The 13,610-nt window shown below is 40.6% G+C and overlaps 1 protein-coding gene across 2 annotated transcripts in view; it reads right to left on the reverse strand.

Moving 5' to 3' along the window:
* Positions 1 to 13,239, reverse strand: part of ALX1 (ALX homeobox 1) — a 39,935-nt gene extending 26,696 nt beyond the window's left edge. Inside the window, exons 1-2 of one of the 2 annotated variants that reach the window (XM_089526805.1) lie at positions 12,987 to 13,239; positions 4,369 to 4,673 (exon numbers count right to left, since the gene is read on the reverse strand). In XM_089526805.1, the coding sequence (XP_089382931.1) occupies positions 4,369 to 4,673; positions 12,987 to 13,239 (558 nt within the window). Of the gene's footprint in view, positions 1 to 4,368; positions 4,716 to 12,986 lie in introns of both variants that reach the window. The other variant, XM_089526804.1, reaches the window with a different exon arrangement.
* Between the last annotated feature and the right edge of the window lie 371 nt (positions 13,240 to 13,610).

Below are 13,610 nucleotides of genomic sequence, written 5' to 3' on the forward strand. Positions count from 1 at the left end.
AAGCTGAGATTTAAAGGCTAACAAATGAGGAAATAGCTAAAGTCTCTAAAGCTTTTCAAATCTAATATCAGAGCAGGAACTTAATAAAAAAAAAAGTGTCTGAAACCGATTTGGGTGTTAATCATTTGTGGAGGTTATTACTTTCATCCTTTCTTACTCAACCACATGCGTATTCTAAAATTGCCTGAAGCAGTGGGGATAGACTTTAATTTCCAAAGAACTGCTGCACATTTAGTATGACAGTTTTGAAAAATGTGCCCTAAACTATCAAAGCACTGTCACATAGTTGTCCAGCATATTTTTAAACACTTGCCCCTCCCTAATCATGCCTAGATCCCACTGAAGTCAATGAGACTTAACCAAACCATAATGGATTGCAATACTGCACTCTTCATTGGCAAATTCATATTATCTGTTGTGCCAAAAGCTAAAAGAAACCATTTTCCCCTCCTGCAGTCTCCACAGGAGGTGCAGAGAACACAGTTATGGGAATTTAGTAATGAGGTCCTTTCATTGAAAAAGGTCCTTGACAACCTCCATAAGCTGGGTGCCAATTACTCCACTGACATGAGGCAGGAAAAGAGAACAACTCCGATAAATTAGGTTCAGGCCAGTTCTCTCTCGGCATGTATGAAGGACGAAAAATTGGATCTTGATGAAATGTGGGGAAGGATGTGTGGGGCGTATCCAGCCAATCACTGCACTAAACTAAGTCAAACAAATTGCTTGAATTTAAAAGAACTGATGAGGAAGAAAACCCACTTTTTTTTTAATACTGACACTTCACCCCTTCCCTTAAAAAAATGATGTTTACATCAATTTACTTAAAACCAACTCTTGGCAAAGATAAAGTAACCATTTGCCTATACAAAAAGAGGGAGGTAGAGGCAACAATCTGTGGCTTGTTATCCTTGCCTAGCCAGATGCCGGTCTCTAATGATGTCAGGCCTTTGAAAATTGCTTAATATAGTGATGGAATCCTGTTGCCACTCAGCAGAAGAATGAGCCCCATTTTTTTCATGCCTTGGCTTTTCTCAGTGAACTGATCAGAAATTTTAAAATCCAAGACATTTTGTTCAACGAGCGCGGAAATCGCTGTGTACATAAAATGCATAAAATAAACATGCTCAAGGGAGAGAGGGAAAATGAAACCAGCAATTTGGTTCCAAGGAGCGCACATAACATACACAAACTGAATGCTTCTCCCCCCCCCCCACCTTATTGTGCCTCCCACAAATTGGATAGGATTGATTATGCCACCTTTACCTATCCTGAGCCATAATGCCACTCCAAGTAGTATAGAAGAGGCCCCAAAGCAACATCAATCTGGAAGATCCAGTGGCAGCAGCCTCTATTATGGTTGGGCTTTGTTCTTCTTTGCAGGCAGTGCAAAATGGAGTTTGCATGGGTGGATGGATCATTAATATCAGTATCAAAGAACAAATGCAAAGACAAAAAAAAAACCCTAACCATGAAAATTTGAAATTCATACTCAGTGAACTAGATGACATATTTATAAGTAACACCTTGTTCAGAGCTTACTTTTTGGGGGGGAGGGGGGGATGGTGGTTCCCAGAATAGCCCAGTCAGTGTGAGACCCACAGTCCAAAAATTAACTTTTCTGAGCTCTGGTTTTAATGTTTAGACTGTTGCTTTTCCAAGAGATAATCTAAGTATTAAAAAGTTAACAGATATTCTACATTTGATAAACTGGATTTAGCTTTCTTAGAGTAGTCAAACTTGATTTTTATTTTTATTTTTTTTGCTATGTACAAATCAGTGCAAGAAAGATCCTATCATGTAAATTTAAATTTAGAGAAGAGTCATTACTGATGCCTGAGTTCAATGCCTGGTGTCCGGATATCTGTTTCCAGTTACAGTTTTATTTTTTAAAAGACCATTGCTTTACTGGACTTCAAAAACCTACCTGTCAGTAATGAAGGGGCATTTAATTGTAATTTATGATTTGCAAATGAAAATCATCACCATTATAATCTGTGACATTTCTCATTGTACTTTATCACTTTTAACTTCTCTGATTCAGAAAACTATTTCAGCTCAGCAACCTGGATCCACACACACACACACACACACACACAAAACATGGCATTTGTCCAGTTTAGTCCCAGAAAGCTTCACTGTGTTATACATGTACATTTAGAAGTAAACCCACTAAGTTCAATAAGATTTACTTACAGGTAAGTAGATATAAGAGGGCAGCCTCAGATTTGGTTAAAGCTTGGAAAAGTTTGGATGGCAACTCCCAGTATCTCCCAATGTCTGCTAACTCTGATGCTGATGCTTAAGATGGAAACTTGGAAATGAATCATGTATATATTTATTTAAGTTTCACTGCAATTTGGTTTGTAAGGAAAACCATTTTAGCCTTGGCATATAAAGTCTAGTCCATTTGTTTATTCATTTCAAAAACAGTGTTCCATGGAGTCTCTTCTCTTTCACTAATGCATCCCACACTTGTTGCAAAGGTTTATTGTGCATAGGTATTAAAGAAAACTTCTGCCTTGAATAGCTATTTAATACACTAGCAATGCCCATTGGTGGCTTTCATGTCATTAGGGCACTAAATCCTCTCTGGGCTTTAATCTGAACTTTAAAGGAAATATGAAAGGTGTTGAATACCTGGTCTTCAAAATGGGTTCAGTATGCTGAACAGCTCCTTTAACATTTGGACTACAACCCAGCTTCCATTGTGTGATAGTATCGAAACTGTATTCTGTTTTTTGTTGTAGATGTGTCCCGTTTAAGTAATACCATCAAGACATTTGAAATTTTCAAGTGGCATAAACATAAGCATGCCTCCTTTGATTTCAGTGGCACTTCTTTCCAAGAAAAAGTGCTGAGGACAGTTGGCAGCCCAGGGCCTGTTAAACGCAATATGCCACATTTTACCATTTGTATACACTGTGCAGTTGCAAACCTAGGAAGGTATACTTGGCAGGCCTCAGACTGCCAATGTATGATTCATGGTCCCTCAGCAAAAGCTTGTCCCATCTACTGCTCATAATTTACACATCTGTATATTTAAAATTTCATGGAACAGTACACTTTTTTAAAAGGATATGGTGTAAAATAGCTCGAAATGGTCACTGATGCTTGCAGTCAAAGAAGTGCAAATATATGGAACCCAATTGTTTACATGGCTTTGTTCACTAGCCGTTTAGGATCAATAATTACCCAAAACAAAATGCAAATTTACTCCTTTATATCACTGGGGAGGACTTTCCAAATATGGTTAATCTACAGTGCCCACCACTCCTGACCATTGTCCTTGAAGCCAGACAGTGATAGGTGTCCACTGAGTCCTAAGCCATGGTTTTGATGCTGTTCTACAGAGAATTTTTGCTTGCCAGTTCTTAATCATAACCACATTCTTTCACATCCTTGATATCTGCATCAGTCTTGTCATTTCAAGAATCCATGTTCTGAATATATTACATAGCAACCCAATTAGCAACTCCTTTTAAAAAAAATTATTCCATTCTGCTCTTTGTCCCTCATGAACAATATTCATATTAGAAATGCAAATAAAAGCCATGTTTGCTGACAAATGTAAAACACAGAGGCTGTGAAACAGAAATAGTCCCGATTCATATTTGGTTAGTCCAACAATCCTTACCTCAGAATCCATGAAGTGATCTTAAACGTCCTTCGCCAAGCCACTTTTCCTCATGTAGGGATAATAAATTTATCAGACCTACCGTAAGAACCTAGGAAAACCCATGCAATACCAGACCTACTGAGTTTAACATTATTTTCCTACAGTGGCCAATCAGAAGCCTACCAGCAGGACATGAACATGACTGTCCTTTCCAGATTGCTGTTCCCAACAAATGACATACACAAGCAAACCCTATCAGAGATGACACATAGCTATCCTGACTAGCAGCACTGGCAGCCCTCTCTTCCATGAAGTTGTCTAATCTCCTTTTAAAGCCTTCATTGACAGCCTTCACTAGCTAAGAGTATAGTACTTCCTTTTGTCCATCCTGAATCAGCTATCTCACACCATCCAGCTTCAGTGGATCATCCTCTGTTCTAGTTTTATGAGAAATCATTTATACTTTACAGGACTACAGTGAAAATCACTGAACCCCTAGATGTGAAATCTTTGAAAATGATCACAATGTCTGCTCAGTACTAGAAGACCTGACACGCCTTGACTGCTGGCCCACTAGCATAGCTACCAAAATAAATAATATGAGAGCTGGCCAAGTTGCAAGCATAAACATGACATTGACCTCTCTCTTCTTGGACAGATAATTCATGGATACTTCTGCAGCACCCCTCTGCTCATGAGTTTTCTAGAAAACAAGTAACTTTGTTTGGCAATGAAACCGAGTCTCCTACCTGAACCCTGGCTTCTGTGAGTTCTGTTCTCAGAGCCAGCTGCTCCCTTACATAAACATCAGGGTAATGGGTTTTCTGGAACACTTTCTCCAATTCTTCCAGCTGCAAACTGGTAAAAGTGGTCCTGTGTCTCCTCTTCTTGCTGCTGGAAACATTGCTGTCGCATTTATCTCCAAGTTCATCCAGCTCTCCTTTCTCCTGCATCCCTTTCACAGGAGATAGGCGAAGGCTGCTGCAGTTGTCCAAGGGCCTGCCCAGCTCCGTGTGAAGTGCCTGACCTTCGACTTTCGTAATCCCGTAAGTCACTGTGCAGCACAGGAAAAAAAGATTGGTTTGGTTTGTTACAGCTTACATTTGGAAACAAAGTGTGTGTGTGTGTGTGTGTCTGTGCATGTGTGCGCATGTGTATGCATTCACAGAGCTTAGAAAAATTACTTTTATGGACCACAACTCCCAGAATGCCCTGTCAAAATACTATTGTTGTTGCTGATGATGATGTTGCCAGAAGGAGAAGAAGAAGAAGGAAAAGGAAAATTGCATATCATTGGAGCTTTGTTGTTGCAATATCCCTTCAAGTCATTCCAGACTTACAGCAATCCTAAGGTGAGCTTGAGAGCAGCGGCATCACTAGGGTTAGTGTCACCCCCATTGACTTCCTCTCATACCACACCATACAGAATCCTTAGTAATGTTTTTTTATACTAATGTTATTCATAAATCACTGAGTAATCCAATTTTATCACTGAAGGTAACGGTTGTGATACAACTAGCAAATAGTTGTGACATTAACAACTAGCAAAATTAAAATTATACCGCTAAATTACAATATTACATGCACAACCTAAATGCATTTACTTGCACATAGTTTCATGTGGTTAAATTTGGTAAGATGTGATGTTTTTAAAGAAAATTTTAAAAGAGATTTTTTTTTTTAAATCACTAGGTGACCATGGACAAGTCACCTTCTCTCAGCCTCAAAGGATGGAAATGGCAACTGTTCCCTGAAGAGACTTGCCAACAGAACCCCCTGAATGGTTTGCCCTAGGGTTGTCATAAGTCAAAAATAACTTGAAGGCACACAGCAGCAGCAGCAACAAACAACAACAACAAAAGTGAACCTATCATGATGTTTTCATGGCAAGAATAGCTCAGAGGGGGCTGCCTTTGCCTCTCTCTGAAGCTCAGAAAGAATGACTTGCCCAAGGTCCCCTTATAGATTCCCATGGCCAATCAGGCATTCTGACTCTGGTTTCCTGAACTGTAGTCCAAACCACTAACATACAATTAAATCAGTAAATTACTTAAATTTTTAAACAAGAAAGACAATCAACAAAGACAAGAAAGGACTGTGGCCTAAGAAATGTTATTTGCATATATTTTACAGATTCACTTTTACTTGAAAGGAAATCTGGCTTGAACATAAATCTAATTATGATCCCTGTTATACATTTTGTTTCTGCAAGCCAAATGGAGAACAGTATTGACAATCAGGTCAAAATAATATTGTAAAATATATAGTGCAATGCTATACCTCTATATTCAGAAGAAATTCCAACATATTCAAATAGCTAGTCCCCAGAAAGTCTATTTAGCATTGCAGACTCAATGCAATCCCACTTAAGTTTACCCAGAAACAAGTGCAAATGTGTTTTCTTCCAGGTAAAAGTAATTACCTGGAAACTATTAAAAAGTAATTCCTAGTGAGTTCAGTGAGGCACATTTCCAAGTGTGTGTGTTTAGTATTGGAGATGTATTCCTTTCAGCTACAACTCTATTCACATTTCTGGGTTTTTATGATGGGGGGAGGGTTGGGATATACAGTACTATTCCTTTTTAATCATGATTGTAATTTTAACTGTTTGATGTTTTAATACCTGTTGTAATCCGCCTTGATTCCCCATTGGGAAAAGGCAGAATAGAAATTATTATTATTATTATTATTATTATTATTATTATTATCCCACCCTTCTCCCAAGACTGGGACTCAAGGCAGCTTACAACATTAAAAAAAACCACTATACAGTTAAAAACATACAAAAACAATATGTTAAAATAGGATTAAATTACTACAATAATTAAAACAAATTCAATGCCAAAATATCAAATACTTTAAAAAGATAAAAAAGTTTAAAACACATTTAAACAAAATTGTACCCCAGGCCATTCTTTAAAAGCATTCTGTTTTGAAGCCTGTCTGAAGAGGAAGGTTTTCATCTGTCGGTGGAAGACCATCAAAGAAAAGGCCTTTCTGGTCTCCCTGGGAAGAGAGTTCCAGAGTCTAGGGGCAGCCACCGAGAAGGCCTTCTCTCATGTCCCCACCAACTGTGTTTGTGATGGTGTTGGGATAGAAAGAAGGGCTTCTCCAGAGGATCTCAGAGCCCGGGCTGGCTCATATAGGGAGATACAATCTGCCAAATAGCCTGGACCTAAGCCATATAGGGCTTTATAGGTCATCACCAGCATTTTGAATTGACCTGGAAACAAACTGGCAGCCAGTGGCGCTGTTTCAACAGGGGTGTTTTGTGCTCTCTATAACCCACTCCTGTTAGTAGCCTGGTTGCAGCTCTTTGCACCAGGGAGCAGGCGTCATTGGGCACACTACTGGCCTAAATTCAGTTGTTAATTTCAAGCAGAGTAAGCCTATGAATTACTAGGAACTTGGTAAATCAGTATTTATGTGAGGTCAATCTACTTAGTGGGTCTATGCTTGCCAGTAGCTGAGATCAGCTGAAGTACATGCTATTGAAATGGAGCATTAAGACTGCAGTACCATAAACACTTTCCTAGGAGTGAGTTTCATCTAATTAAATGGTAAATGATCTGAATGGACATGCATATCACTGTGCTGTTCGAAACTCCAAATTATTCCAAATTACTTCATTTTGATATTCTTAAGGTACCCCAATTAAAATAATTAGACAGAAGCATGTTACAAAGTTACATTTAAAAGCATATAATTGTCTTAAATTAAAAAGAATACCATGAAAGAACAGCAAAATGGACCAAAACCCTCCCCCCCCCCAAAAAAAAAGTATTGGTTTTGTAAAGTGGCTTCCTTTCCAGTTGGATTTCTTGTTATTCTAAACTACAGAAGTTTGCTTCAAAATGTCAGACAATCAGATTATTTTCTATATTTGGTTACAAAGAATAATTTGTCCTTGAGAAAATATATGGTATCCAAGATAAGGATTAAAGCGTGTTCATCCTTTGACAGGGCCGTAGCTGGGGATAGGTGAGCAAAATAAGGGCATTGCCCCTCCATATAAAATTTCATCCCTCAAGTGAAATTTTCTTTCAGTCCTCAAAATTCTAAAGTTGCAATAGGTTAAAACCTCAGTTGTGCATTTACCCACCTTGGGTGCCTTTTTGGGAGAAAGGCGGGGCATAGAAATAAAATAAAATAAAATGACAAATAAACAAATAATAAAATGAAAATATAATCTAGGTATCAAAAAAAAAACTAGCCTAAGGGATGCAAACGCAACAAATATAAGTCTGAGATGTGAACAATTTTCAGGATCTCATTCTCTGCAATGCTAGAAATTTGGGGAAATTTTCGTGGGTGGACAGAATTCATTTGAAAGGTTCTGTCCTTTCAGCTTCTTGCTTTTCTTAAAACATTTCACATCTCTGGGAAGACCTGCGCAACACCTTACAAGCCTGGAAAGCCTCTTCACCTTCAGGTCTTTTTCTCCTTTTGGACAGATGTGGGCAGGGAGAGATCCCAGCCTTCCAGGGGTTGTAAAACTTTACAAAGGATGGCACCCAAGCTGCCCTTTCCAGCTTGTTTTAACAACTCTCTATCAATCCCGGTAATTTCATCACACTGCTCTCTTCATTTGGTATAATTTTAACCAGACCCAGACTGCAGGCCAGAGGAGCACACACTTTTCTGGAGGCAAATGCCTTACTGAAAGGCATTGAGGTTGGCTTCCAAATAGGCTTTGCAAGCCCACTGCTACTGGAAAGCAAGTCCTATTGACTTCAGTAAATATCTTTTGGTTGGGGGCTGTAAATTAGGATAGGAGTTGGTTAACTTTTCTCAGCAGGATGGTTAAAGAAAACAGATGGGAGGTGCATAATGTAAGCCAGCTAATTGGCAAGTTTTAAGCTCCGGAGAACAATGTTATTTTCATTTAACTGGGGGTTTACTGTTACTAAACAACCTCTAGTGTCCTATAGTATTTTCCTACCTAAAGTGAATAGAATACCAAGCATAGAAACCTTACAACAAACCATTACACTTACTGTACATAATGTTGGATATATTACATTCTGGGATGTAGCAATAAAGCATTGCCCCCTGAAATAAAAGTTCTATTCCCTAAATTACTTTATTCCCTTCAAATCTCTAACACTGCAGTGACTTAAAACTTCACTTGCGTATTCAGAAATGTAGTTTCTCCTACAAGGGGCAGATGAAGTTCCCAAATTAATGTAAACTAAGCAAATATCCAAATTCTAGGTACGAACTATTTTTTAATGTTTCACTCTTTGTGATGCTAGAAATTTAGGGGGTGAAGGAAAAATTCATCTGATAGGGCGGGTTTCTTTATGGAGGAAGGATACCCCAATTTTGCATATTTGGTAGATACCTATTAGATTCCTAGCTCTTCTTTCACTTTTTCTGGACTTGAATCTTCCTGGAGATTTGTTCACTTCCAATCTACTCCCTTGGAAAAGGAATACCTTTTGGGTCCATGAAAAACTTTACCACCAAGCTATAAGTAAGACTACTTTTTGAGTGATTCTACTGTTTAAGAATCAGATAGCTGAACTGTGCGATGCCATAACTGATCTACTCAAAATAAAAACCAATTAAATCTAATGAGACTTATTTCCCATCGAATCTACATGACATTTCTGCCTAAGGCTGCCATCTTAAGAAGGCTTATGTTGAAGATAAAACCCACTGAACATACTGAGACTCATTTCTGATGCTTAGAATTGGAGTACATGAGCATCACACATAATTTACGCATTACCGTTTCTGAAGGATTATTATTCTAGACCTTTTCTTAAGAGTCTTTGAAAAATTTAGAATCAATGTAGTCATAAACCTTTGAGGGGAAACACACACATTTCTAAGACATTTCTGCTTATGCATGAAATAAGAGGAAGTCCATTTAGTATATATGCTGAAATTGTAGGCAAAAATTGAACTACAGAATTTGATTTTTAAAATTAGATTTTAAATTAAAATTTACTATCGTTGTAAACAACCAGCAGCTGTTGAATCCAGAGTTAAATATGGACAAGAATCCATTTATGCTAAGAGATCTGATTCTAAATAAATAAATAAAAATCTCTAGCATTGAAACAGTTGGAAGTAAAAAATAGAAATCCAACTTTCAAAGACATAAGCATCAAAAGATTCCAGGGTTGTTGTTGTTGTTGTTTTGGGGGGGGCATTTTAGTAGATTTTTAGGTCCACTTTTTTGGAGAGGAGAAAAAAAATCTGCATGCTTTAGTATTCGCTGAACAACAATCCGAAAGATCTGCAACCTCGTTAAACTAAACGACGTCGCCATAAACATTTCACATTTCATTGCTTTGTCGGCTTTAAAAGGTAGCCCAGCCTAAAGGGTTTGCGGTGGAAGGAGATGGAGAATATACCCTGCTGTTTTTACATGGATGTTTTGCTAGGTTAAAAAAAGGGTTTGTCAAAGGATTTGAAAGAGAGATGGTTTTTTGAAAGAGAGTTTTGTTGCTGGTCTATATTTTAGGTCATTTGTACCTGTCACAGATTCTAGGTACAACCAGAACAGACCTTTTCCAGCCCAATTTCAATCTTGGCTCGACTGGAGGTAAACTGGGCTGGGAATGAATGGTTTTATTTGGAGATCGTTTTATTTGGAGATAGATAGGTCAGGAAGGTGCAAGGACACAAATATTGTTCAAAGAGAAAAAGAATAAGCGGCCATAAATAGAAATAGCACCTATTATATAATATGCTCTGGTGCCCCACCAAACTGCCATTCCCAGAATCCCATAGCATTGAGCCGTGGCAGTTAAAGCGGTCTCAAACCGGATTATTTCTCCAGTGCGGATGCCGCCAAAGTCCATGCAACCTAGTAAGACGTTATTTCCTATTTCCGAATAAACGCGCGAGATTGCGCTAAAGTGGATGTTTCCTCCTGGAATTATAATTTTAATGTAAGAGAGTAGAAAGAGACTTGCATCTTGCAAGTCCATAAAAAAGAGAATAACTTTAACAACGTGAAAAACTGGCAGGGTTTTTAAAAAGCCATTGGCTCTTATCGCTGGGCATAGGATTGTGCATTTTCTAGTGTATTTCACATCTGGGTTAAGAGAGGATGTCTTCCATCACGATGGAAGTAGGCTCAGGTCTAGGAAAGCTCATGCTACCAGTTTCTTTCTTTCCAGTCTCAAAGGTCCCTTTGCAAACTTGATTTTCTCAGACTAACACAGTCTTTGATTTCTGCTTCTGGTTAGTGTATAAAGTTAAGCCTAAAAGTGGGCAATTCCAGATATGATTGTAGCCCTTCTCTTGTTTTTTAGTTTATCTCAAGGTAAAGGAAACAACAATGGAAAAATACGACTAGACAGTTTGGAATCAGATTGTATTTAAAGCGATTGACATTATACTGAGATGCATCGGTTTCGCTGGGCTCTGTGCTTTTGACAGGAAGATGGTTTTCTAGGATGCTTAAGCAAAAAGAATCCGAAAAACAGAATCAGATAAACAGCTCAGTAAATAAAGCGTAATAATAATAATAATAACAACAACAACGATCGATCAGGAAAAAGAAATTGCCTTAAGGATTGGCTAACGAGTCCGGCTTCCGACTCCTTCAGAAATAATATTAAAGGTATAAAATGCCCATTGCGTGGAAGAATAGACCTTCTGGGCACATAAATTTGCTCTTTCCTATACATTTTAGTTGATCCTAATTGAAGGTATCACTGTTGTTCCTGAGCTTATTTTTAATGGACTAAAAGGATGAAGCGATCGTTTCCTCTTGTTTCTTTCAGTTCCGTAAATAGCATCGCCTGTTCTCCTGCCCTTTAAAAACATCACACACGCGTTTTATTTCTCCAGGAATGTTATATATTTTATATTCAACCAACTCAGTCTCATATGATACAGACATCCTTTTGGTCCATTAAAAAATAAACTCAGAAACAACTGTAAATAAATAAATAAATAATAAACAGGAATGCCTCCGATTAGGGCCAACTAAAATGTATAGGACAGAGCAAACATCCTCGGGGGATACCAAAAGATACATAGTATTGGTATAATATTGAATTTAGCTACCATTCAAAGCAATGGGACAGATTCAGGATGATTTAAAAAATCCTATTTGGACTTTGAAGGGACTCTTTGGATTTTTAAAGGAGGGGGATTCATCCAGCCCTGGATCTAAGCCATGATGCACTCTCTCCAGTGGATTTTTCGACGTCTTTGTTATTATTATTATTATTATTACTGGACAGATGAACTCAGAAGATGACATTGTTACCTAGCTATAGGTGGGAATGCAGGCTCCCCTACACGTGTCAGCTAGTCTCTTGTGAATGATCTCTGCTTCGTGTCCTGTTGCCTCCCCTCCCTTAAGCATTCCTAAAATAGTTTCCCCAGACTCTTGGCTATAAATCCCCCCAATGAGTCCCTCTCCCTATAAATCCTTGTATTCTCTTTCCTTCAGGAGTTGACTTTCTCGCTCTTCTGGGCTTTCTTTCTTCGGCCGCCTTTCAGGTCCGAGATACTCCGCTGTGAGACCGCTTGAACTGCCCTGGCTGGAGGCGAGGGACTCTCGTTTTGTCAGCCATTTAGCCTCCTCTGTCAGAGGGAGCTCTGGTGCCACAACAAACTACACTTCCCAAGATTCCCTAGCACTGAGCCAGGGCATTTAAAGCGGTCTCAAACTGGATTCTTTCTGCAGTGTGTTTTGGACCTTTCTCCCCTTTGAAAAGGCCAGAGCTTGGAGCAAAACAACTCCTGGACTGCATCCGAACTGCGGGAAGAAGGCGCTGGAACAGAGCCGCGGCGGTTCAAGCAGGGAATTCAACCCGGATTCTTTCCGTGAGTGCGGATGCAGTCTGCGAGAGAGATCTTGCAGCACCTTTGAGACTCACGGAAAGAAATCAATGGGCAGCGTGAGCTTTCCTAAGTTTCAGTCTGCTTCCTCAGATGCTTTTGGTGTTGTTGTTGTTGTTGTTGTTGTTGTTAATTATTATCTAGAGAGAGCTTGTAGCACTTTTGAGACTCACCGACAGAAAGAAACAAGCAGCATGAGCTTCTTTAGCCTTCAGTCTCTTTCCTCAGATGCATTTGGTGGAATGGAAACCAGGCACAGACATATCTATATCTATATCGTGGAGGACGGGCCCCGAGCAAGAAAGAAGGGAAACCCTCCCATGGAAATACCAAGGCTGGCTTGGAGCGCTGGGCTCTGGGTTCGAATCCCTGCTTAGAGTGACACTCTCTCAGCCTGCAAGCCATCTTGCAGAGAAAATACCCCCGGAATAGGGGTTTGTTTTTTTTTGGGGGGGGGGATGGGAAACAAGTGAAGGCACACAACAAGTAAACAAACAAAAGAAGGCCTCTCAAGGCATGCCTCTTTTGGGAAGGGCCTGGGGCCGGGACTCACCGGCGCCCTCTCTGCCCGGGGAGGCCCTCTCGAGCCGGGGGTGAGGCGGGTATCCCCCGGGCCCCACGCATTTGCCGCCTGCTTTGCCTCCTCCATAGAAGGCCTCTCCGCCTCCGCCTCCGCCTCCGCCGCCGTCCAGGGCCTCCATGACGTGCTCCAAAGGGCCCCCGGAGCCCAGGTAGAAGTCCCCCGCTTTGCCCGCCGTCCCCGTCGGGGGGCTCTTCAAGGCGAACTTGTCCCCGAGGAACTCCATCCTCCTCCGGCGGCTGCGGCGGATCAGGAGCCCCGACGGCGGAAAGGGAGCGAGGAGGCCCTCTTTATAGCGGGTGGGCCTCCCTTTGGCTCCTCCCAGGAGCCCCCCTTCTCCGATCCCCCTCCCTTGCCTTCCCAGCCCCAGAGAAAGGCAGCCTCCCCCGGCTCCCTCCGACAAGGACCCCGAAGGACGGCCCCGGCTGCCTCCCTGCCCTCCTCCTCCTCCTCCTCCTTCCCCCCAGAGACAGTCGGGGGGGGGGGGCTTGTTTGGAGGGAGGCTTTGGGCTGGAAAGGGACTTTTTCCCCCTCCCCCTCCCCCAAGCTGCCCCCCAGTCCTGAAATCTGGCCCCTTCCAAGCCCACGCCGTTTGTG

The sequence above is a fragment of the Sceloporus occidentalis genome, unplaced genomic scaffold (genome assembly GCF_023333645.1).
Source record: "Sceloporus occidentalis isolate IW3139 unplaced genomic scaffold, rSceOcc1.0.p SCAF_5, whole genome shotgun sequence".
Lineage (NCBI taxonomy): Eukaryota > Metazoa > Chordata > Lepidosauria > Squamata > Phrynosomatidae > Sceloporus > Sceloporus occidentalis.